Source organism: Podarcis muralis, chromosome 5 (genome assembly GCF_964188315.1).
Source record: "Podarcis muralis chromosome 5, rPodMur119.hap1.1, whole genome shotgun sequence".
Classification (NCBI taxonomy): Eukaryota; Metazoa; Chordata; class Lepidosauria; order Squamata; family Lacertidae; genus Podarcis; species Podarcis muralis.
In genome coordinates this window covers 94,070,204-94,094,708 of record NC_135659.1, presented here as the reverse complement: position 1 = coordinate 94,094,708, position 24,505 = coordinate 94,070,204, and the positions used below count along the sequence as shown (strand labels likewise).

The 24,505-nt window shown below is 45.0% G+C and overlaps 1 protein-coding gene across 6 annotated transcripts in view; it reads left to right on the top strand.

Annotated features, from left to right (window-relative positions):
• The window catches only part of KCNQ2 (potassium voltage-gated channel subfamily Q member 2), a 137,488-nt gene that overhangs the window by 96,140 nt on the left and 16,843 nt on the right, over positions 1-24,505 (top strand). For 2 of the 6 annotated variants that reach the window (XM_077929372.1, XM_077929371.1), the window contains 4 exons: positions 10,526-10,749; positions 14,388-14,499; positions 18,456-18,587; positions 21,573-21,659. In XM_077929372.1, the coding sequence (XP_077785498.1) occupies positions 10,526-10,749; positions 14,388-14,499; positions 18,456-18,587; positions 21,573-21,659 (555 nt within the window). Of the gene's footprint in view, positions 1-4,562; positions 4,617-10,525; positions 10,750-14,387; positions 14,500-18,455; positions 18,588-21,572; positions 21,660-24,505 lie in introns of all 6 variants that reach the window. The other 4 variants (XM_077929374.1, XM_077929373.1, XM_077929375.1 and 1 more) reach the window with 3 other exon arrangements.

The following is a 24,505-nucleotide window of genomic DNA, read 5'->3' as shown; positions in this document are numbered from 1 at the left end:
GCATGGTCGGCGGTTCGAATCCCCGCGGCGGGGTGTGCTCCCGTCGTTCGGTCCCAGCGCCTGCCAACCTAGCAGTTCGAAAGCACCCCCGGGTGCAAGTAGATAAATAGGGACCGCTTATCAGCGGGAAGGTAAACGGCGTTCCGTGTGCTGCACTGGCTCGCAAGATGCAGCTTGTCACGCTGGCCACGTGACCCGGAAGTGTCTGCGGACAGCGCTGGCTCCCGGCCTATAGAGTGAGATGAGCGCACAACCCTAGAGTCTGGCCAGACTGGCCCGTACGGGCAGGGGTACTTTTACCTTTACCTTTATTATATTCAGTATAAGCTTGACGGAAAGAGATAACAGAACCAGTTTAAGCCAGCTGTACTCAGCTTCTCTGAACGAATAACCGAAACATCAGGAACCTTCTGCTTGTTTCTAGGCGGAACAGAAGCTTGCTTGTTAGCTAGAAACTTCCAGCTTGCACCAGCTTGTGTCACACAGAGAAGCTTCCAGAACCCTCTTGAATCGAACAGAATAGAAAAGATCTCTACACTTTAAGCCAGTACTTTCTGTACCAATTTTTTTTTTTGCAAACTGACCATGTGGCATTCTGTCCATTAGCTGTGCTGGTCCCAGGGGGGATAAGGTACTATTACCGTAGCCCAAGATCAGTCCAGAGTCTCTAGCAGGGTAGACGATCACTAGATGAGATGTGAGGTCTGAGACAGGGAGCCGGGCGGGGTAACAGGAAGGCTGGTAGGGCAGAAGCAGGAGTCCAGGCGAGGAACAGGAACACTGGTAGGGCAGAAGCAGGAGTCCAGGCGAGGAACAGGAACACCGGATAGTCAGGAACAGGAAGCCGGGCGAGGAACAGGCACACTGGGAGTGCAGATCAAGGACTGGGTAAAGCAGGTACTCCACAACGACGTTGCTCCCGCAACCTGGGACCGGGCTGCCTGACCTTTATCTTCTTCTAAGGCCGGGGGCGGTCCCGGCCCCCAGAAGCCCCGCCTCTCTTGGCCTTAAGGCGAGCACTCCTCCTGGGAGACACCAGTTCCCTTCGCCTCTCTGCCCTAAGCCTCTGCAGATCAGGAGAGGCCGAAGGGTTACTGGGCCCCGGGGGAGGCTCACCTGTAGCCACTGAGTCTTCCAGCACCTCTGGGGCCAGAATGGTTTCACCTGGTGCCTGCTCTTGAGGTTCCTCAGCATCTAGGCCTTGCCCCAGTTCAGCCGGCCCTGGAGGAGGGGACTCCTGTGCCGGCTGGGATTCCTCCGGATCGCTCTCAGACTCGGAATCCCAGGCCATCACATTAGCTCACACACACTCTCAACCCCCTGCGCTCACCATATAGAGCAGGGGGCGGCAAAGTTTTTGTGGCTTGGGCTGGTTCACGGTCCCACAGACGCCACGGTGGGCCGGAGTGCACGCACATGTGCGCACGCATGTGCAAATGCTATTTCTGGCACAGAGGACGTGTGTGCAGCTTCCCATTGGCTGCAGGAGCTTCCTGCAGCCAATGGGAAGCCAGCCAGCATCGCGGAAGGTGGTCCCTGCTCTGTTCCGTGCTGGTTTAGCGTGGCGCATGGGAGTTGACTGAGCAGGCAGCGGGGGTCCATGGGCTGGTTAAACGACCCCCATGGGCCACTTGTGGCCCATGGGCCTTAGGTTGCTGACCCCTGATATAGTGCTAAAAGCCAGAAAGCAAACAACAGGCGTGTCCTTGCCTTTCTTCATATCCCAATGGGTATGATAGCTAAAGGTAAAGGGACCCCTGACCATTAGGTCCAGTCGTGACTGACTCTGGGGTTGTGGCGCTCATCTTGCTTTATTGGCCGAGGGAGCCAGCGTACAGCTTCCTGGTCATGTGGCCAGCATGACTAAGCCGCTTCTGGCGAACCAGAGCAGCGCACGGAAACGCTTTATTGGCCGAGGGAGCTGGCATACAGCTTCTGGGTCATGTGGCCAGCATGACTAAGCCGCTTCTGGCAAACCAGAGCAGCGCACGGAAATTCCATTTACCTTCCTTCCGGAGTGGTACCTATTTATCTACTTGCACTTTGACGTGCTTTTGAACTGCTAGGTTGGCAGGAGCAGGGACCGAGCAACGGGAGCTCACCCTGTTGCGGGGATTCGAACTGCCGACCTTCTGATCGGCAAGTCCTAGGCTCTGTGGTTTAACCCACAGTGCCACCCACGTCCTAATCACATTAGTACCATATTCCAAAAACAGTGCATGGTAGTGTACTTGGAGTAGACCCATTGAAGTCAATGGACTTAACTAACTCAAGACAGGTAGAGAATGTACAGAATCTTAGCACTCACCCACTCCAAATAGAAAGTGCTCCTGAAGTGATATGATCACATATAAATTGAATTCGTGATATAGGCAGAATGCTAAGATTTCCCTTGCCCTATTTTGAGAAATTGCTGGGGGCAGAATGGACTCCACTTATCTTTCAGTGCAGGGCCAGCCCTCCTGTGAGGCGAGATGAGGCAGCCGCCTTAGGCGGCAGGATCCACAGATGCAGCAGATCCCCATATAGATCTTTTTTCCCTCCCATCTTCCCGATGTAGATCTTCACTCACCCTTTCTTCCTTGGTGGTGAGAGGGGTGCCATTTTGCAGTTTGCCTCAGGTGCCTAAATGTCTTGGGCTGGCTATTCTTCAGTGTATGTTAGTTTCCTTTTCCCCATCCATTTCAATAGGGGCAGATTGCTTTCAGCGCAGGGGTTGCCAACATGGTGCTGTCCAGATGTTAGTGGACTACAACTCCCATCATCCCCAGCCAGCATGGTTGGTAGTCAGGGATGATGGGAGTTGTAGTCCAACAGCTTCTAGAAGTCCGCTATGTCAGCTAACCCCAGCTTAGTAAATCAAATGCAATTTAAATTAATAATAATTAAAAATTGTGTGGGGGGGAGATGAAACACTGCAGGGCAACTGACCCTGCCCCCGCCAAATTGGTGATAATCTGAGGTAGTTTGGGTTTGCTGAAAAAGTTCTAGAATCATTTCAAATGGCAGTCTCATCAGCATAGGAAAATTAATGGGAATACATGGGGTTGTGAGAGAATTCTGGTTCCTGGCAGGGGATGCTGTAGATTAAGGTTTTAACTATTCCCCCCAGAGATTGGGGGCAGAAGGAGCTGTGGATGGACTTGTGGTCGGGCTGTTGATGAAAATGTCAACTGACAGAGGCAGCCCTTCTGTTTGTTTTTAAACCCCTCATCCTATTGGGGATGCCTGCAGGAGACTCACAGAATCTGTGTCTGTTAGTCTGGCCCTGTGCCAGAAAACCCCTACTCTACTGTATTTGACGAGTGGTCTTGTTCTTTTAAGAAGAGACATCTATGGTGCTTTGCCAGGAAAATGGAGCCTGGTGTTCTGGAGAAAGAGAGGGCGGATTCCGTTTGAACTTGCAGCGGAGGTTGCTGAGCAGGAGTGATGCTCAGCATCCCTTCTGGTACTGGAACGGAAGTGTTGCGCTGCCAAGTTCAAGTCACCCTTCCTCCCTGCCCCCTCCCCAGCGCAAGCCAAAGAGGCTTCCCCCTTCTGCATTTTAAATGTGGCCGAGAGGTTGCTAATGGTACTGAGCCGGCTCTCAGGGTGTGCCCTCTTGACTTATTAAAACAGCTCATTTGGGGTGGAAAAGAAGAGAAAAGAAGGTGGATCATTGGGCCAAAGCAGATGTTGTAAGAGACAGAGAATCACACGTTTCCACAGAGAGAAGGAGCAATAGTGGCAGAGCTGTGGCAGCTCTGGGTCATGTATAGTGGCTCATGCATAAATGCACCTGCTCATTTGATTGATAGCTCAATGTGTACCTCTGCCTTGTTCTTTTCTGTGGGTGAAATTCACACCTTTCAGGCCTAGTGCTTTTCTCTTGGTTTAAAACATTGGAGAAAAGACGCCAAATGCCAACGAAAAACACTAATAACTAATACTTAGAAGGGACAAATAAAAATGGCAAAATAAGAGCAGAGATGGAATACATAATTCTGTTGAATTCAGCGGGAAGCTATCTCCCTTAAGTTTTGCTAGCCGAATAAGTAGATCTTTTCAAGTATTGGGAAATGGTGATAATTAATATCTGGGAGAAACTGCAGAATTCAAAGTAACTTGAGAGTAAATCCTGACTATATAAAGAAAAGGGAAAGTATCTCTGCTTCTCCCTCCAATGCGTTGGGAGGTGGAAAGTGCCAGGTTTTAGCAAGCATGGAAAATGGCAAGATTAATATTTGGGAGGCGGGAAATCACAATGAAAATTTTCTAATTGATTTGAGAAACATTTTCAAGGGCTCCGTGTGCCATTAGAGATGCTGCGGCCGAGGAAGACATTTCTGATGCAGAAGGGACTGTTTGTAGAGTTATTTTTTATTGCAAAGCTGTCCCCAAATCACATTTTTATTGCACTTTGCTTTTGACGGAAGACAAAAAAAACAAAAAACCTCCCCATCCTGGCTCCATAATATCCCCGATGAATGTGTCCCTTCCACATCACTTTCTGCAGTTGATCAAAGTTTCCTGTTTGGCATGAGCCCTCTGGTCTAATTTCTCTACTCTCCCCTCATTTCCAGTAAAAGCAATCCGTCCAGAAAGTCACTTTGTGGATGCTGCTCAGGAAACTCTAGGTACCACGGGAATCGCTTTGCACTGAACTAATCCAAAGCTGCACGGCTCATCCTCTCTCTTTTCTGTCTCTTTCTTTCCCCTGCTGCCTTCTGTTCTGACCACTCATCTGCTTAATAGAGGTGCAAAGGGAGGCCCTCAGAATGTCCTCTGATGACCAGCCGACATCGCCTGCTTCTGTGTTTCCCTAATGAGACCAAGTGCGGAAACCGCAAGGTGTAATCTTGCCTTAGTCAGAGTCTTTCTTAGCAAGCTAATAAGGTTAATAGTGACAAAAGAGACCGGGTATTGGGGGAAAATACTACCCTGGAAAATAAAACAAACCCTGGAAAACAACAACACCAAACCCGCTCTAATCCCTCGCAACTTGGGGTCTCCCAGTTTATTATTAAATAATTCGAATTTGGAAGTACGTATATTGATTGTGTCGTAAACCCACTGGGCTGAATACATGTGAATGGGCTTCTCCTTCATAGCTCTGGATTAGTGGCATTTAAAAACATAACATGGCTTTTCCAGCACTTCTACTATGCAGTCACAGACCACTAATCTTCCTCACATTGTAGCTACAAGACCCCTAACTGCCTAACTGCAAGTACCACTGAGCAAGATTTGGGCACTGATGGAGAGTGGGAACTCAGATGACTGAATCCCAGATTCCAGTTCCTGCAGCATCTCTTATCCGTCTGTCTCTGCGACAGTTAAATCAGCTTGAAAGATTTTGCGGCCACGTGTCTTCTCTTAGGGCTATTAAACTACTAATTCTTCCCTCTGCATGCTTTGGACAGTGGACTCATCTTTTATTTTTGGCACTTAAGTGTGGACTTGGCCAGTGCAAGGCTGATTTAGAATGCCTCAGGATGCTTGCGAAATGTAGTTGATGTTTGTCAATTGCAAAATGTGATCTGTTTGTCCGTTTTTGGAATCCAATCCAGCTCCTAAAACCATCAGTCTTTTGTTTCTAAGATGCCAGAGCTCTGTTAAGTATCCCACCATTCAGAGGCAGGAGGCTACCACCACAATCCTATGTATTGAATACATTGGACTTACTCCCAAGTAAATAGGTATTGAATTGCAACCTGCATTAGGAAGATAAGTTTGGGTTCACAACTTGGGTTGCATGATGCTTAGGGTTACTTTGCACGCAGTACGATTATTAGAATCATTTCCCACAGTCTCTTTGAATATTCAGGATAAAATTGTGGTTTTTAAGAGTTGTGATAAGCTACGGTAATGTGCTGGTACAGTGGTGCCCCGCAAGACGAATGCCTCGCAAGACGAAAAACTCGCTAGACGAAAGGGTTTTCTGTTTTTTGAGTCATTCCGCAAGACGAATTTCCCTATGGGCTTGCTTCGCAAGACGAAACGTCTTGCGAGTTCTTGCGAGTTTGTTTCCTTTTTCTTAAAGCCGCTAAGCCGTTAATAGCTGCTAAGCCGCTAAGCCGTTAATAGCCGCTAAGCCGCTAATAGCCGCTAAGCCGCTAAGCCGCTAATAGCCGTGCTTCGCAAGACGAAAAAACCGCAAGACGAAGAGACTCGTGGAACGGATTAATTTCGTCTTGCGAGGCACCACTGTACTTTGGAATTAGTCCCCCTGAAGGGAACTGACAACACTAGCAGTTGGTGAGAGCAAAAAGAAAAATCAGATAGTGTGTTTCTCCGCTTCTCCAAAATGCAAGTAAAATTCAGGGGAATCCTTAGTAGAGTGATGGTAGAGAGAGAACTAAAATGTTCCCTGAGATGTTGTGCAGAGAGATGCAGCCCTATGAGAGAGATTTTGCAAGAAAGTGAAACCGAAAGCAGCCAACATTTTATATTATGTAAAGCATTTCAGAGCCAAGAGCAAAATTCATTTGCTGTGCACTTTGAGTAGATCTCGAAGGCATGATTTATATATGTATATATAAACCTAGCAGGAGCAATGCCATCCCTGTTGCATCTTTTCTCTCAGCTTCACTTAATCCTTGAGGTGTTGTCATATTGTGCGTTTTCCTACACACACACAAACACCCTTAAATGACAGCCAGCCAGTGATGTGTAGAAGGAAACATGCAGTATGGCAACGTCCTGAAAAATGTTTGGCAAAATGTTGTTTCGCCCTAATATTGGCTGGAGCAGGATACCGGAAGGTGCCAGAAGCTTTTGCACTTAATGGTTCATCTTTTAAATACATCGTTTAGGGTAAAGGTAAAGGTAAAGGGACCCCTGACCATTAGGTCCAGTCACGGACGACTCTGGGGTTGCGGTGCTCATTTCACTTTATTGGCCGAGGGAGCCGGTGTACAGCTTCCGGGTCATGTGGCCAGCATGACTAAGCCGTTTCTGGCAGACCAGAGCAGCACACGGAAATGCCGTTTACCTTCCCACCAGAGCGGTACCTATTTATCTACTTGCACTTTGACGTGCTTTCGAACTGCTGGGTTGGCAGGAGCAGGGACCGAGCAACGGGAGCTCACCCCGTCACAGGGATTCAAACCGTCGACCTTCCGATCGGCAAGTCCTAGGCTCTGTGGATTAACCCACAGTGCCACCCGGTAGCAACACACTAAAGCACACTAAAGCATAGATCCTGCATAGATTTCCTCTCCCTTTCCTTATGTCAGGGATGGGGAGACTTTTTCAGCTTAAGGGCTTCATACTCTTCTATGAAACCTTCTGAGGGCTGCATGCCAGTAAGTTGGAGCCACAGGCAAAAGAGGGTGGGCCAATGTAAATGTTACTTTTGCATGGTAGGCTAGTTTCTGCAGACTCTTTTTGCAGACCCTCCAAGTGACCCTATTTTCTAGGGACATTCCCGGATTTACAGAAGCCATCCCAGTTTCTGATTTGATCCCAGAATGTCCCACTTTTCCTTAGAACATCCCTATTTTCATTGGAGAAATGTTGGAGGGTATGGAGTTATGCAGGACCAGAATTAAGTTTGATGAGGCCCTAAGCTACTGAAGGTAATAGGGCCCTTTATATGTCCAGCCGTCCTTTGTCAACAACAAATTGTCGCTGTTTTTTGTGTTGAACATATGCTATATGGTAATTTATGGACTTAATAGCTATCTAAAGCCATTTGCACATGCAGAATGTAGGCACCCTATATATAGAAATTAGCAAACCAGTGATCTTTTAGGGAGCAGGCTAGCAGGTGGGGCCCATGACTTACATCATGGGAGCCTACACAGCACAAAACACTGTTGCTGCATGTTGGTTTTATTTTATTTGTTTTTTATCTTCTATTTTGGATATGTACATCCAGGTTTTTTCTTTAATTTTTTGGCCCCCCCCCCCAAGAGAGTGGGGCCCTAAGCTATAGCTTGTTTAGCTTGTACGTAAATGTGTCACTGCCTGTCACTCAGCCAGATTGCCAGTTGCGTCGCTAGAATGAGACACAACATCGCCCAAGTGACGTCAGTGAGCATTTCAAATATTCTGATTATTTCTGCTTTTAGATATTTTTATTTATTGACTTGATTTTTTTTGGGGGGGGCAGCTGCTCTCTGCCTCCCAGGCTACACCCATGGTGGGCTTGAGCCACACATTGGGTAAAAGATTTCTGCAATTCAGGGGGTTGGGCTAGATGACCCTTGCGGTCCCTTCCAGTTCTAGGATTCTGTGACTTTGTATAGATGGAGCCATGCTCCTGAATCAGCTGCCATTGCCCCACCTCCTTTCCGGTTCCGAACTTCACTTGTTCCCCTGTAGAAATTTCCCTGCATGTTGCAGCTGCTTGATTTGGGAAACAGGTCCCTGGCTGAAGGAAAACCTTAACACAGCGGGGTGGGGGGTCTGCCTCTGTCCTTAGAGACTTGTTTGTTTTCCATTACGCCAGGAGGTTTGTGTGGGAAAAAAGTTCCTTTTCATTATGAGTAATGGGCTTTCAGGGAGTGCGTTTCAGTGCATTAGCAGTTCCCCATAATTAATGTAAGATTTTATTTTAAAAGCATAACCAAGCACAGTGAGGAGGTTACTAAACAATTCCTGAAGGGAAAGGCGGGCAGCTGCAGAAATAAAAGCCTCTATAAGAGTCGCTTTGGGAAAGACCTGGGTTTTATTTTTATTTATTTATTTAATATTTTATTTATTTTTGAAAAGTGTTTATCATAAATGTTAACATATTTATTTATTTATTATTTCCCCGCTCTTGAAGGGGGGGAAAAAGGCTTACAGAGCAGCTTGCAGATATCAATAAAAAGACCGTCCCTGCCTTCAGGCGACACAAAAAGAAAAAGGGGAGGAGGAGGGTGGAGGGTGGAGGAACAAAGCAAGCTCTGGGATTAGGTCTTTGCTATATAGGGTTCTTGTAGCGATCAGCTGGAATGGAGAGCTCAAGGACAAGAGGAGTTGCTGGTCAATCACCTGAGCTGACGGAGAGCTCCTGTGGTCTCACCTCTTCCTCTTCAGCAGCCTTATGGAAGCGGGTCCTGCTAGGTGAAAGCGAGGAAGGAGCCTGATCAATATATAATGAAAGCCTTGTCTCTTGTCCGGTCAGCAATGAAGCAGCAGCAGCAGCGATGAAACGTGAGAGCTTCAATTTCTGGATTTTGGCTCTAGCCTGGCCCCCGAGAAAGAGAGTGTGACAGCATCACCTCTAGCATCTTCAAGCCTCTGGGCAGAGATGCGGTACTTCTAAGTATCATGGCTAGTAACCACCAGGAAACATCCTATGTGAATTTATTCTGTCTTTGCAGGAAAGGCTTTCATGCTGGTGAACTGTTTAGCACTTAATGTGGTGGTGGTGGTGGGAGGTTAAATAACAGCACAGCTGAATTCTCAGATGCACATAACTCTGGGATTCAATGTTCAGCAATGTAACGTGGGAAATCTGACCCAGAAACCCTCAATGATGTGATTGTGCGCAGGTAGCCTACTTTTTATATGCAGGAAAGCAGATGTTATCAACATAAAATAGACTGGCGGATGTTGGTGGAGGTGGGGGAACAGGAAGAAAAAGCACCAGGCAAAAATGTTCCTCTTTGGGCCTTTGGCTGACTAATATTCTATAGCCTTTTAAATGTGTCTGTGGGAAGGGTGGCGGTTATCGTTTCGCTGTTTTGCTCCACTTGTTTTCATGTTTTCATCTTGTATTTTATTCTGTGAGCCGCCCTGAGATCTCACGATGAAGGGCTATATATAAATAAATACAATAACCGTCCTAAAAGATCAAGCTTAAAAAATGCCCCTAAATACCTTTGAACTAGGTAGGGCAAAGCCATCCGACAGAATGCATGCATAAAATGCTATGCAAGATGGCTGCCTCCTCCTTGGCCGTGACACAGAACTTTGCATGATGGGTAATGAGGCCAGTTACCCACTTTCTAAGGTCTTCTTCTCCCACTTCACAAAGCAAGTGAGAAAATCAGGAAGGTTTCGAGTCTTGCATCCACATCGTGTTAGCCTGGTTGTTCGATCCAGGCTCTCTAGACTTTGATATTGGCAGAAGTTGTTTCTGTCAGGTATATCTTCGGAAGAGTCTTTCTTCACTATCCCCCTCAGACAAGGATCAAGGTCCAGATTTTGAATAGTTGAACCTTACCCCCGTTCCCCTGTGTACAACAGCTACTGTACCCCACCGCTTTGTGCCTTTCCATATGCCCCTGACAGACCCTCACATCCCAAGACCACTTTCTGTTTACTTGTCCATTTCTCATTGACGCTCCTCGATTAACGACCCCCTACTTCATCTCCATCCATCGCCATGGAAACCTTCCCCGAAATTCCTTTCTTCCGAACCGGTCTAGTGTTTTAAAAGCCACATCTCACTGCCGCCGCTTCAGCCGCCGCTGCTTTGAAAGACAAATCGATTTTGAATGGCTGAAGGGGAGCCGCCGTGGTGTTTTTGGAGTGACTTCCCCTTGCTTGTCTCCCCCCCTCCCCTTTTTTCTTTTTTTGGTCTCTTGTCTTGGTTTGTCTCTGTGCGCAGTCAAAAGGTCAGCTTGAAAGATCGTGTCTTCTCCAGCCCTCGAGGTGCGGCCACAAAAGGTAAAGGTTCTCCTCAGGCCCAGGGGATACGGAGGTCCCCTAGTGCGGACCAGAGCATTGAAGACAGCCCCAGCAAAGTGCCCAAGAGCTGGAGCTTCGGAGACAGGAGCCGAGCAAGGCAGGCTTTCCGCATGAAGGGAGCCGCGTCCCGTCAAAATTCAGAAGGTGAGGCAGCTCAGAGTGGTGTGATTTATCATGAGTTCATTCTTTGCCTTTATAAGACATGTTTAATCATCATCATCATCATCATCATCATCATCATCATTTTATTTGTATGCTGCCTTTCCATAGTTGAAACCCTGCTCAAAATGGCTTACAACATGACAAGATCTACATAATTACAAACATAACAAATGTCATAAGCAATAAATAAAGGTAAAGGGACCCCTGACCATTAGGTCCAGTCGTGGACGACTCTGGGGTTGCGGCGCTCATCTCGCTTAATTGGCCGAGGGAGCCGGCGTACAGCTTTCGGGTCATGTGGCCAGCATGACTAAGCCGCTTCTGGCGAACCAGAGCAGCGCAAGGAAACGCCGTTTACCTTCCCGCCGGAGCGATACCTATTTATCTACTTGCACTTTTGACGTGCTTTCAAACTGCTAGGTTGGCAGGAGCAGGGACCGAGCAACGGGAGCTCACCCCGTTGTGGGGATTCAAACCGCCAGCCTTCTGATTGGCAAGTCCTAGGCTCTGTGGTTTAACCCACAGCGCCACTCGCTTCCCTAAGCAATAAATAAAACACATCAAAAAGTACACAACCAAATGGAAACAATTTCCACATAAGTCATAAGATCTAACACTAAAGATAGAATAATAACAATAACAGCAACAAGCTCTCTCAACCCCCCGTAAACAATACTCCAGCCCAATAATCTGTTCAACAGCCTCAGCTTTTGTAGCTGGAGTCAGTCCACACTCAACTCTCCCAAGCCAGATGGGAAAAGGCCAGCAAAGCAGGGTGCAGGTCTTCCAGGGCTCACAGGCAAGAAGGTCTCATTTAGAACAACACAGATAAAAATGATAAACAATTGAAAATAGGAGCCCTCTCTGCTGAGCAGCAGCCGCAGTCCTCGTGAAGCCTGTCAGGACCCGTCCTAGGCCAGGTGGAGAGAGGCAAGAGCAGGGCCCTTCAGGCTCTCAGCAGGCAGTCCTCCTCTGAGAGTCCTTCTCCACTTCTACCCTGCCGACCCCACCCAGGAGCTCAAGGCAGTGTCAATGGCTCTCTGCCACTTCATTTAATCCCCACAACCCTGTGTGGCAGAGGTGCCATCTTGTACCCAAGATTGGGGGCCCCCGATGTGTGGTGTCAGCATGTGACATAATGCGTGCAACATCACAGTGCTGGGAGGAGGCTGAGTGTGGAACCCAGCACGGCACGACTTCTCTCATGCTCAGGAGGAGCCAGCTCCTGAACCATGCCATGCTTGGATTGGTGATCGGCCTCCTCTGCCCCCTCAACACTGAGGGGGCCTGGCCCTGTGCCAGCAGATTTTGAGGCGCCTGAAGACCTGCCCCTGGCAGTCAAGTACAACATTCCTAGAGTGAACATGTTTATACATGGGGAGGAACATTTGTCCAGCCAGCAGGTAAACTTCCTGTTTCCTTCTGGGCTGAGACAGACTTCCTCTGCATGTGACTAGAGGTAGGTGTTGCTTCACCTGTGCAGGTAATGACAAAAGCACAGGGCAGGGCAGCCATCTCTCTCTCTTTGACTACATGCATCGAAGAAGCAACATCTGATTAGCCAAAGATGCTCTCTTCCAGCCAAGAGAGGACAAAGGGACTGTCTCCTTATGAGATAGTTTCCAGGTGTATGTTACTTTTCTAAGCTAAGTCTGCCTTCTGGGATCCGATTGTGAACAGAATGTGAGTAAACTCTTTTTATACTTTTATAGAAGACGGTGTCATGTCTTATTTTTTATGAGGGAATAAGGGGAAAATACCAGAAGAGTTATTATAGAGGCTTTAGCGAGCCTAAGCAAACGCATCTCCTGTGAGTTTAAAAGGGGAATGTTACTCTGCTAAATTGTGAACTTGTTAACACAAGTTGGAAAGGCTATAATCAAACAATATATCCTCTCCTGCATCCCTGAACATTCCCACACCTAGGAGTTGGCATGCCTGCTGTGAGGTAGGTTAGGCTGAGAGGCAGTGACCGGTGACATCTCTGTGGCGCAAGCCTGGGTAGCATGTGTGGAGGTCCTGGGCTGCCCAGACAACAACGCCCCCCTCTCTGTGTGTACATCCCTTCCTCGTACGCAGGTGTCCAGCAACCCACATCCAGTGGAGCTGTCAGCACACTATTACCATTAGCAGAGTATCAGCAAGAAGCGAGGCTGTAGGTATTTGGCATTGCGAAAGTTTCTTTATTTATCAAAACAACAAACATGGCTGAGTGCGAGCAGCAGCTTCACACATGTCCTCTCCGTCCGAAAGCAGAGAACAAAGAGAGAAAGTACAAAAGCACACAAAACGGAAGTGCAGTGTCTGAGTTCCGTTCTCACGCTCCTATCACTATGGAATGTAAACAGTGGATCACGAGATCCAACAGCAATGAGAGAATTAAGTTACTAACACTCTCGGCCTCTCTGATGTGTTCCAAAGGAAAGCAGAGCAAGACGTTTGTGTTAAGCTGTGGGTGAACATATCAGACGACACAGCGATTCTTCAAACAGCTCTTGTTTATTCAGAGGCCAGAACAGAACTGAGCTGAAGGGTTCAGTCAGCCTGCTTATATAGAGCTCCAGTACACATAATTGTAACAACTTTCTAAAACTATCCAATCACTGAACGTCACTTTCGATCCCTTATTTGCATAACTATCTACAGTATCCCCCTGCTGGCCCAGGGTGAGAACTTCAGTACATAACAGTTTGGCACCAGCTAGCTGCAGGAGTTGCTGGAAGGAGGCATACAAGGCCCTATCCAACTGTTTTAGGAACTCCTCTTCAGATTTTTGTATGGTTTACTCCTGAGCCCTTTCTTCTCCTGAAGATATCCTGCAAGGCAGTGAGTACTGAATACTGCCAGCATGCAGCCCCTGACCAATTATCCCTGAGGCAACGCTTGTTTTGAAATGTGATTTAATTGGAAGGGATGTATTTTTTTTTTAATGTTGTAAGCCAACCTGCAGATTTTTAAAAAATAAATTATTATTAGAAACTTAAACAAAACGTATTATCCAAAAATATCACATCCTTAATTTCCCCCATTTTCCTCCCTCCCCCCACCCTCCCATAAAGGACCCCCCCGATTCCCCTCAGTTCCAATCTTTGGTTTCTCTGTGAATACTGTTCTCTGCATGTTACAAAATTGTATAAAGCCTTAAATTGTCTAACTGATTATTGTCAATAAAGAGTTTGTGAGTGTTTATTCAAAACCTGCCAAGGAGTCCAATTCACTTTGTTGCATCATCAAGTACTTTGTAAAGGGTTCCCATTCATCTTTGAAATCACAGTTGTCCTTGTCCCGTAGCTTATGTGTCAGTTCTGCATAATCCATCAATTTCTCTTGCCATGATTCTTTAGTTGGGATTTCTTCGTTCTTCCAACCTTGTGCTATTAAAACTCTTGCAGCCGTTGTCGCATACATGAATATATTTTTCACAGCCTGCAGATTTTTGGAGCCACTGATGGGGAGCATACATTTCAGTTATCCAAAGCTGCTATCTAAACCTAGCTTAAAGAGAAAGAGAAAAGGTTGTCATAAGCTGCAATCACACTTGCCTTTTGTATATTCCCTGCACGTTTTGCCAGGAATCTGTCACTCTCTGCTTATTATGCATTTATCCTTCCTCAATCTAGATGCCTGCCTCCCCGGAGAAGACATGCCTGATGCCGACAACAAAAGCTGCAACTGCGAATTTGTGACCGAGGATCTGACACCGGGCCTTAAAGTCAGCATCAGGGCAGTGTGGTAAGGGAGGGAGTTGTGCATGCAAACAAGGGGGCAGTTTGCTTGTGGGCGGAAGTGTGACCATGAGAATGCCAAGCAGTGCTGAACAATGCCAGGGGCTCAGTTGCTACAGGCAGGATTCTGCATGGCTCTGCATCACACATAAAATATGGCTGGAGGAAGAAGCAGCTGGAGTTGGACCTGCCATGTTCACTTCCTGGCAGTTGGGTCTTACTGGGAGAGAGAGGCATTTAGGGAGGTCGACGCGGTGCAGATGCACTGGCAGAAAAGCCAGAAGGCTCCGCTGGTGTGCTTGCACCATGCCAACCACCCCACCCCACACTTCCTCCCGGTAACCCACCTGGCAGCAAGTGGCCCACCCGATGAGCCCCTTCTAGTGAGAGAAGACTTCAGTTTGGCATGGGAAGGAGTAGAACGGGGAGATGACACTCAGCAGTTAAACAGATATCTGTAGATCAAGGTCCTATGATGATTTGGGCTTAATGCTAAGGAATATAGTCCCTCCTTCCTTCCAGCCATGACAACATAATGACCAGCCCCCCTCTTGAATTCCAAGAGCCCAAGTCATAGAATCATAAGACTGTAGAGTTGGAAAGGAATCATAGGGTCATCTAGTCCAACCCCCTGCAATATTGCAAATGCAATATTAGCTCATGTGAACTTCAAGGTACTGTACCCCACAGGTACTTTTTCCCCTCTTTTCCCATGAGGGGGTTCCTTAGATCACAGAATCATAGAGCTGGAATATGCCACAAGGATCACCTAGTCCAACCCCCTGCAATGCAAGAATCTTTCACCCAGTGTGAGACTCGAACCCACAGCCCTGAGATCAAGGGTCTCATAGGATGTAGGGTTAGAAGTAGAAGATAGTGTATTTTAAAATAGGATTATTTGTAAGTGATAAAATGTGAAGATTTTTATGGCAAAAGTAAGCGTGGTTAAAAAAAAAAAATGGCTAGAAATTATTATATATGTAAACTGCTAAAGATGAAGTAAAATGAAAATCAGATAAGAGGGACTTGGGGAAGCTCACCTAACAATGTTTAGAAAAAAATAAGGAGAAGACAAGAATTTGTTTGTATTGTTTGTTTTTCTGTTTGTGTTATTTAGTTGTGCTACAAAAAATTTTGGAGGAAAAAAGAGAGATTAAGGGTCTCATGTTCTACCAACTGAGCTAAATCAGTGCCCTTAATTCATACTTAAGAAGCTCCAACCACAATAAATGCTGACCTCTTCTTTTTTCCCCCCAACTTAAATTTTTATTAGTTTTCATCAAACATACATTCCAATACATTCATTGTATTAATACATCTCATACATAACATTAGCTCTATTGAGCTTTGGACTTCCTTCCTCCCCTTCGGTAAGTATCATATATTTTCATCATGTCACGTATTTTATACATTTATCTATTTGATCATAAGCTGATGAAGTTAGTCAAATCCTGCCAGTGTCTTTACAGATTTACAGTTATCTCTTATATAATCCAAGTATTTACTCCAATTTTCATAAAACTTTTGTTCATCCTGATCTTTTATTCTCCCTGATATTCTAGCCAGTTCCGCATAATTAATCATAGTTGGTATTACTTCTGTTTTCCAATTCTGGGCTAACGTAGTCCTTGCTGCTGTCGTGGCATACAGGAATAAGTTTTTATCTTTCTTTTTAACATCTTTTCCAACTAGTCCCAGTAGAAAGGCTTCGGGTTTTTTTTAAAAAAGTATACTTAAACATTTTTTTAAGCTCATTGTAAATTAATTCCCAGAAACTTTTCACTTTACTGCAATTCCACCACATATGGAAAAGATCTTCTACCTCTCCACATTTCCAACATTTCTTATTTTTCATTCTGTACATCTTTGCCAGTTTTACCGGTGTGAGGTACCACCTGTATATCATTTTCCATACATTTTCCTGTAATGCCGTACAAGCTGTGAATTTTAATTCCATAATTTTTGCCAGGCTTCTAATTCTATATTATAACCAAAGTCTATGGCCCATTTAATCATAACCTCCTTCACCTCTTCATCTTTAGTATACCAATTTAATAATAACTCATATATTTTGGACATTGTTTTATTTTTGCTTTCTATAATATCTATGTGAAATTTTGATTTTTTTTTATCCTCAAATCCCATCCTCTTTTTGTCTTCTTTTAATATTGCATTAATTTGATGGTATTGTAGCCATCCACTGAGTAAATTCTCCACTTCTTCATATGGCTTTAACTTTGGGCCTTGATTAGTTTTCCTAAGCAATTCTTCATATGTAAATCTGTTTCCTTCCATATTAATTTTCTTGATGGTTAATACATCTATTGGAGATATCCACAAGGGGGTCTTTCTTTCTAGTAGATTTTTATTTCTCTCCCATACCTCGTACAATGGTCCCCTAAATACATGGTTTAGAAATCCTCTGTGAACTCTTACTTTATCGTACCACAGGTACGAGTGCCACCTGTACCTGTTATCATGGCCTTCTAGGTCTAGAAGATCTGGATTGTCCAACTTTATCCAATCTCTCACCCAGGTTAAACAAGCAGCTTCATAGTATATCTTCATGTCTGGTAGAGCGAAGCCTCCCCTTTCTTTTTTATCCACCAAAATCTTCATTTTTATTCTTGGCCTTCTGCCCTGCCAGACGAATCTTGCTAAAGTTCTCTGCCATTCTTTAAATTGTTTAAGTCCTCTAATCACAGGGATTGTTTGGTACAAAAATAACATTCTGGGTAGGATATTCATTTTAATTACTGAGATTCTACCTAAGAAGGATAATCTCAGTCTGTTCCAAATTTCTAAATCCTTCTTAATACCTCTCCATGTAGTTTCATAGTTGTCCTTATATAGATTTATGTTTTTTGCTGTCAACCATATTCCTAAGTACTTGGCTTTTTTAACAACTGCAATGCCAGTTTTTTGTTGTAGTTCTTCTGATTCTTCTTTGCCTATGTTCTTAACTAACATCTTTGTTTTGTTTTTATTTAATTTGAACCCTGCTAATTCTCTAAATTCTTCTATTTTCAGTAAAGCTTCCTGTATGCTTTCCTTTGGATCTTCTAGAGTTAGCACTATATTGTCCGCAAATGCTTTTATTTTGTATTCTTTATATCCAACCCTGATTCCTTTTACCTTTGGTTCTTCTCTTAGTATTTTATTAAGCACTTCCAATACAGTTATAAACAGGAGAGGTGATAAGGGACACCCCTGTCTAGTACCCTTACAAATATCAAATGATTCTGACACATTCTTATTTATGATAAGTTTAGCTGTTTGATGTTGGTAAATGGATTCTATACCCTTTATAAATCTTTGTCCCATTTCCATTTTTTTAAGGTTCTCTTTCATGAATCTCCAGGAGACATTATCGAATGCCTTTTCGGCATCAATAAAAAATAATGCAGCCTGTTTGTCAGTTCTACTTTCTAAGTATTCAATTATATCTACTACATTTCTAACATTATCTTTCAATTGCCTTCCCGGTAAAAAACCAGCTTGATCTTTATGAATTATTGTAAATGCTGACCTCTTCAAAGTTTATAGCAATAGTGCCTGTACGGTTTCTTCATGGGAGACTCTTTCATTGGAGAATTTCAAGCAGAGGTTGACCCCCGGGTACCTTCCAGCTCTACAATTCTGTGATTCCCTGCCATGGTTGGTCCTTGGTCTTTGCAGCATGCATGCAGCTCCTTTGCAGCATGCATGCAGCTCCTTTGCAGCATGCATGCAGCTCCTTTGCAGCATGCATGCAGCATCTTCCTTCACATTAGGGGAGCTGCTACCAAGATGGGAGAGCTCTCCAGGTCTGACAAGCACAGAGAGTGGGCCGGGTATAGATTTGCATGGGGCAGAAATGAATGCATTGTTGGGGGTTGGAGCTGGGGAAGGAGCCAGAGGGAAGGTAACAGGTGGGACACCCGCTTGGCTGCAGGCCTCCCGTTGTCACTCTCTTCCTTCTAGTGTCATGAGATTTCTGGTTTCCAAGCGGAAGTTCAAGGAGAGCCTGAGGCCCTACGATGTCATGGACGTCATTGAGCAGTACTCAGCGGGACATTTGGATATGCTTTCCAGGATCAAAAACCTCCAGTCCAGGCAAGAGTCCTCCCCTCTTTCAACCTCCTGCCTCCTGCTCTCCATTGGGCAAGTGTTCTCATGGTGGAAGGGTGACATTTTTGACCGTCGCCCACCTAACGTTTTCTTTCTTTTCCTCCAGGAAAAAAGCCACAGGGTTGGTTTTTTGTGTGTGTGAGTAAGGACTGCTTATATCTGGGTTGCAGGGACTGGATTTGTAGTACAGTCAAACCTTGGTTCCCGAACGGCTTAGTTGCTGAACAAATCGGCTCCCAAATGCTTCAAAGTGTTCCAGTTTGTGAACATTTTTCAGAAGCCGAATGTCCGACGGGGCTTCCGCTTGAGTGCAGGAGCTCCTGCAGCCAATTGGAAGCCACGCCTTGGTTTTTGAACAGTTTCGGAAGTTGAATGGACTCCCAGAGCGGATTAAGTTCAAGAACCAAGGTACCACTGTATAAAACATGAGGTTCAGATTGGCTCTTTGGAGTCTCAGTGGGTATGACAAGCAGTGAGTGTCCCTACCCAGATCCATCCCTATACGCTCAAGTATTTTCAGAATGGCAGCCTTGCCAGAATAGGTAGGGACTGCGTAATCTGGTCTGCATTAAGGTTCCCAAGAGTAATGTAAATATTATTTTCATTGGGAAGTCCAGATTGAAATTTAAGGAATCTGAAAATGTCCGTATGTCCTGTGTGTGGCAAAGGGACTGGGGAAAGATAAATTTTGAATGTATCTCTGCTATGCAACTGTGAAATTATTTTTGTAGAAAGGACTAGTGAAGCAAAGAAAAGCCAATGAAAATTAAGGATTTTTCAAATATATATAAATATATGGCTACTGATTCAAAACACACTGTTAACTTAGAGATGGAACAGCATAGGGATTCACCTGTCCCCAGTAGCATGAGACTTTATAACTCTACGGGTCTTCCTTTTTCTATCTTGCATATTTGAGTGTAGTCATACCTTTATCCTTTATCCTTTATCTTTTGCAAAGATTGTCTCCCAGTAGTCTAATAAGCTGTTCTTGGACAGGTTTTAACTTAACCATCAGACATTTGCAAGGTTATTGCAAACAGATCGGAACTGTAACAAGAGTTCCTTCACTGAATTGATACGTGTGAGGACTATTTCTGTGGACACCATAGCTCAGTAGATGATCCATCAAACAAGTTAGGATTCTGCTGATCTGAAAGGTTCACTCTCTTGGTTGCATCAGTGCGTGGAGAAAATGTTTCAGCCTTCCTTTGCCAAGATGGATCTAAGAACCCCTTACAGATGTGTCTTAGTGGTGTAGCTTGAATCTATGGGCCAGAGGAGGGCAGTCTGTGCAGACTGATGGCTCCAAAGAGGACTCTTAAGTCCTCACACTTTTTGCTGCTGGCTTTGTTGGCTGTGCCTCTTCATCTGACTCTAAAACCGAACCCAAAAGAACTAGGGAAACGCATCGTTCCTTGTGCAAATACAACTATGTTCCTGAACTACAGCTCTTATCATCCCTGACTCTTGGCCACGATGGCTGGGGCTGATGGGAGTTGGAGTCCAACAAGAGTTAGAGGACCAGCGTTTAAACAAACCCAACATACCATGTGAACTGCCATGGTTTACCAGGCAAACAAGCTGGGAGACCAGTTGTTTGTTTCGTCCTGGTCAACAGGGAGGACATTTGCCACATTTCTGAAATACGGGGGGAAGCAGGAGAGGGGGCAAAATTCCCCTCCCATCTTGGCAGGATGATATTCACATTGTGGTAAGTTGTCCCCTGAAGAAACGCTTATCTGTTTACTCTCGATGTAGCTGAGGTTAAAGTTTAGCAGAGTGTCGAACAGCACTTTACAGGTTGGCCTGTGTTTTTGTTTCGCTTTGAAACCAACATGAACCCAGTCGGGTTGCCATCCTGACTGGAGGAAGGCTGTAGGAAATATTTCACCCTTCTTCATTTTGTTTTTTTTAAGCTTAACATCACCCGCCCTGCCCTGCTTTTTTACCCACAGGGAAAAGAACTGGGGGTCCTTTATCTCCCCCCCATATAGGTGATTTTTATTTTTTTAAAAAAACAAACAAACAAACAAACAAACAAACAAACAAACAAACAAACCCTAATTGTTCATTTTTCAAAATGTTAATAAATATTTTTTTAATCTTTAAAAATAAAAATAAAATAAAAGCAGTGTATGGAAAGCAATTTTGAGCTGAAAAATTCCTGGAAGGGTCCAGCACCTTCTTTCTGTGGTTCTTCTGCTCAGGTTCGCAACTTGCCCCTAGCCGATTCTGAATTTTAATATATGTGATAGAGAGAAACGCTGTACTCCATGTAAAGTGTCATTTGAACTTGAGGTGCTTAGAATTGTCTTAAAACGAACATTTCATCTGTCAAAGGGCACTGTCCCAGTCTTTTTGGTGGGTGCTTTTTTGGGGGTGGGGTGGGAGGGTTTTTGCTCCTATCAACTTCCTCCTTCACCACTCATGATACTTGTTGCTGCTCTTGTGAGGTGTGTGCCATAAGTTGTAACATTATTATTTTCCCTACGCCTTGTTTCTGTCTCTCGCCCCATCCCATCTGTGGGTGTGTGTTTGCCTCCTTCAAAGCTTGTTTTCTCAAACCAGCTGAAAATGTGTTCCATGTAATGTGACAGGTGAGAAGTCTACATTTCCAATGGAATATTGTCATAATCGTTCCAAGCTTGTGTAGCATGTCTTGCCTTTCCATTGCGGAGCAGCTTCCCTTTTCCGACACAAGAAGGGCTATTCCATTGTTGCTGGAAATTCTGCAAGTCTTTCAATTAATGGTCGGAATTTGGTGTGCTCCCAGACGATCAAGTTGTATGATTACTGCCTTCTGTTCTGAGCGGATTATAATTTTTTCAACTTTCTTCTCTTTCCCTTTGATTTCCTTTTAAGTTGTTCTTCCTGTCTCTGCAACTTTTCCAACCGAGTTTTCCTCCGACATGTTGCTTCATTATGCGTTTTGCTGGTGTCTTTTTTCTTCTCATTTATTTTCGCCAGGATAGATATGATTGTGGGTCCCCCGCCCCCTTCAACTCCCCGGCATAAGAAGTATTCAACCAAAGGATCACCCCAATACTCGCCTAGGTTAGGACTTGCCAAAATGCCTCTTTTTCCTGATTCATTTGCTTCCTGTCAACCCCCTTTCATGCCACGTTAAATGACGGCATTTGTCACGTGCTGCTGACGCATATTGCACCGAATGGCTTGCTCTCCTGGATGTGCTTAATTTACTTTTACTTTTAGAGACACCAAAGGTGGGCCTTCACAGCAGTGCAAACCCGGAAATGGCCAAAGGACACTTCTCTGATCATCATCATTTTCCATCATTTTCCTTTGATGGAACCATTCGAGGCTCCCTCAGCTTTTAGGCTTGGGATGGTAAAAGCCATGGCATTTGTGTTGCAGCAATTTCAGTCTCATTTAGAACAAGGAGAGCCGTTTCCTTCTAATGGAGAGAAATTGCCCAGATAGGCTTGCAATGATGCCAAAATACTTGTAGAAGGTTTTTAACTAGTGGCTCAAGTCTTATGCACAGGCTGAGATCCAGATCTCCATATTGGACCCATTCTCTTCGGTGAAGAGGGGAAAACTCAATAATTCCCATGTGCCCCAAAGTGTCTTCTACGATAGATGAGATGAGAAACCATGTTGCGCATTGCCCTGTGGATAATGCCAATCACAACGTTTCTTTGGATTGCAACATTCTTCCTGCACAATATGGTAGAACATTGCTTTCCCAATAAGCTCTAAAAGCTTATCTGAGGTTTCCCACTGAAAAGGTGATTAATGGCAGAGGAGCTTCCCTGAACGAGAGCTTGCTCGCAGCATGTATTCATCTGGAATCGCAGGGGAGTGTTGAATGGGGTCTCATCGCGCATGGAGTAATAACAGTGGTTCTAATGATGCTGGCCCGTGCAACATAACCTGACATTCTACATGGTAGACACACAAGGGTATGTGGGCAGTCAAGTCAATATGGAAAAGGTTCCCTGAATATATATAAAAAATCTTAAATGCATTGTGCTAGAGAGAGGCTACAATTACCCCCTAGTTTATTCTCACTTATTTCTAGTTAATAACATTTAACTGTGGCTTAAAGAAGGCTTCAAGATCCTTAAACACAGTAATTATATCTAGCACAACCAAGAACTTGTAAACTGTAATTACATCAATGTAGACTGCTGTTTAATTATGAATTAGTTAATCGCTCAATCGCCTTCTATACACGTCTCAAGGTGATGTGCAGAATGCGCTAAAAACAGTTGAGAATAACACACAAAAACAGCAGCAGATGAATTTGAAATACGGAGTAGACTCCCATTGTAGAGACATGTTCAGCTTGGAACAAAAACGTCCTCAGTTGCTTGTCGACACACGAATGCTGCTTCATAGAACGGGCAGCCACACTAAAACCCCTGCTCTGAGTTATGGTAGAATGGACTTCTAATACTAAGGAACATGTTGTATCTCACAGCCATGGCTTTAGCTTGGCTCCGTACCAGAGAGATCCAAAACGGTTAGGGATTGAATGTCACAGCGCCAGGAGGTGCCAGATCGCTGACCCCATCAGTAGTATACCAGCATTCCTAAACTGTAGATAGTACTATGGGATTTTTGAAGAGTGATACAATCCAGGCCCCCACACCAGCTGAATTCACATCCCATGACATTTGCTATCAGGTACCACTTACCCGAGATGATATGTTAACTCGGCATCTGAGCTCAGTGAGAGAACTCCATTGTGAAACAGGATCGTTCCAGAGGCTAAGCAGGTCCCACCGGTGTAAAACAACATACATGAACACAAGTTTCCGGACAGTTGTTTACCATGGCGTGCCAACAACAAAATACAGCCATACCTCGGGTTGAATACGCTTCGAGTTGAGCGCGTTCGAGTTGTGCTCCGTGGCAACCCAGAAGTAATGGAGCGCGTTACTTCCGGGTTTTGTCGCTTGCGCATGCGCAGATGCTCAAAATGATGTCACGCACATGCGCAGAAGCGACGAAAAGCGACGCGCGCAGACATGCCATCGCTATTTACATTTGCTTCTAGATGCGAACGGGGCTCCGGAATGGATCCCGCTCATATCTAGAGGTGCCACTGTATGCTTGTGGTGCTGCAGTGAGTTAGGGCATATGAGTGATCCGCTCTGTGGTATATACTGTTTGCGTATTTTAAGAGATTTTTCACCAGCCAACCTGTTTGTCACTTGGTTAACTGATTAGTTTAAAATAGTGAATCCAAAGTCCTGAGTGACTACGGTTAGCTTAACTCTGCTAGGTTTTTGGAGAAGAGATTGTGTTCCATGTCAATTTGAAAATTGTTAGTAGCCAAGTCAGGGCTTCCAAGGGGCATTTGTGTCCTCTGCAGGCTGCTGTTGAAAAGAAAATGGATTACAAGGTATTCATTCACACCCAGTTGGACGCACTCCCATTGTTTATCTCCCTGGCTTGCTGCCATTGTCCAGCATCCAAGGAATTATGTTATATTTGGCCAAGGGAGCCTGGATTTGTGTTTCTCAAAACAAGCACCGCACTCGCTTCCCCTGGCCACATACCAAGTGCTTTTTGGAATGGGAGGGTGGTCTGAAAGTCAGATTTGGAGACCCAAGTGATGGGTGACTATCTGGGACCTCCCATTCCAAGTAGCAAAATCAAAGATCCCAGTGGGGGCACATCAGCTGTCATGTGCCCCTAAATAAATCCTTTGGAGGATTAGAATGCCAGTAGGTTAGACAGATTTGCAATCTGGTGGTAATACTGGCCACGATCCAGTTCCTACTTGGAGAAGTCCTATTGTAATAAAGGGGTTCCTCAAGAATCTATTGGTTGTTGTTTGACGACAGAGACATTTTTTACTTAGAACTAGAAAGGTGTGTGTGGACCAAACCATCATTTTAAAAATGTGAAGAAGGATACACACACACACA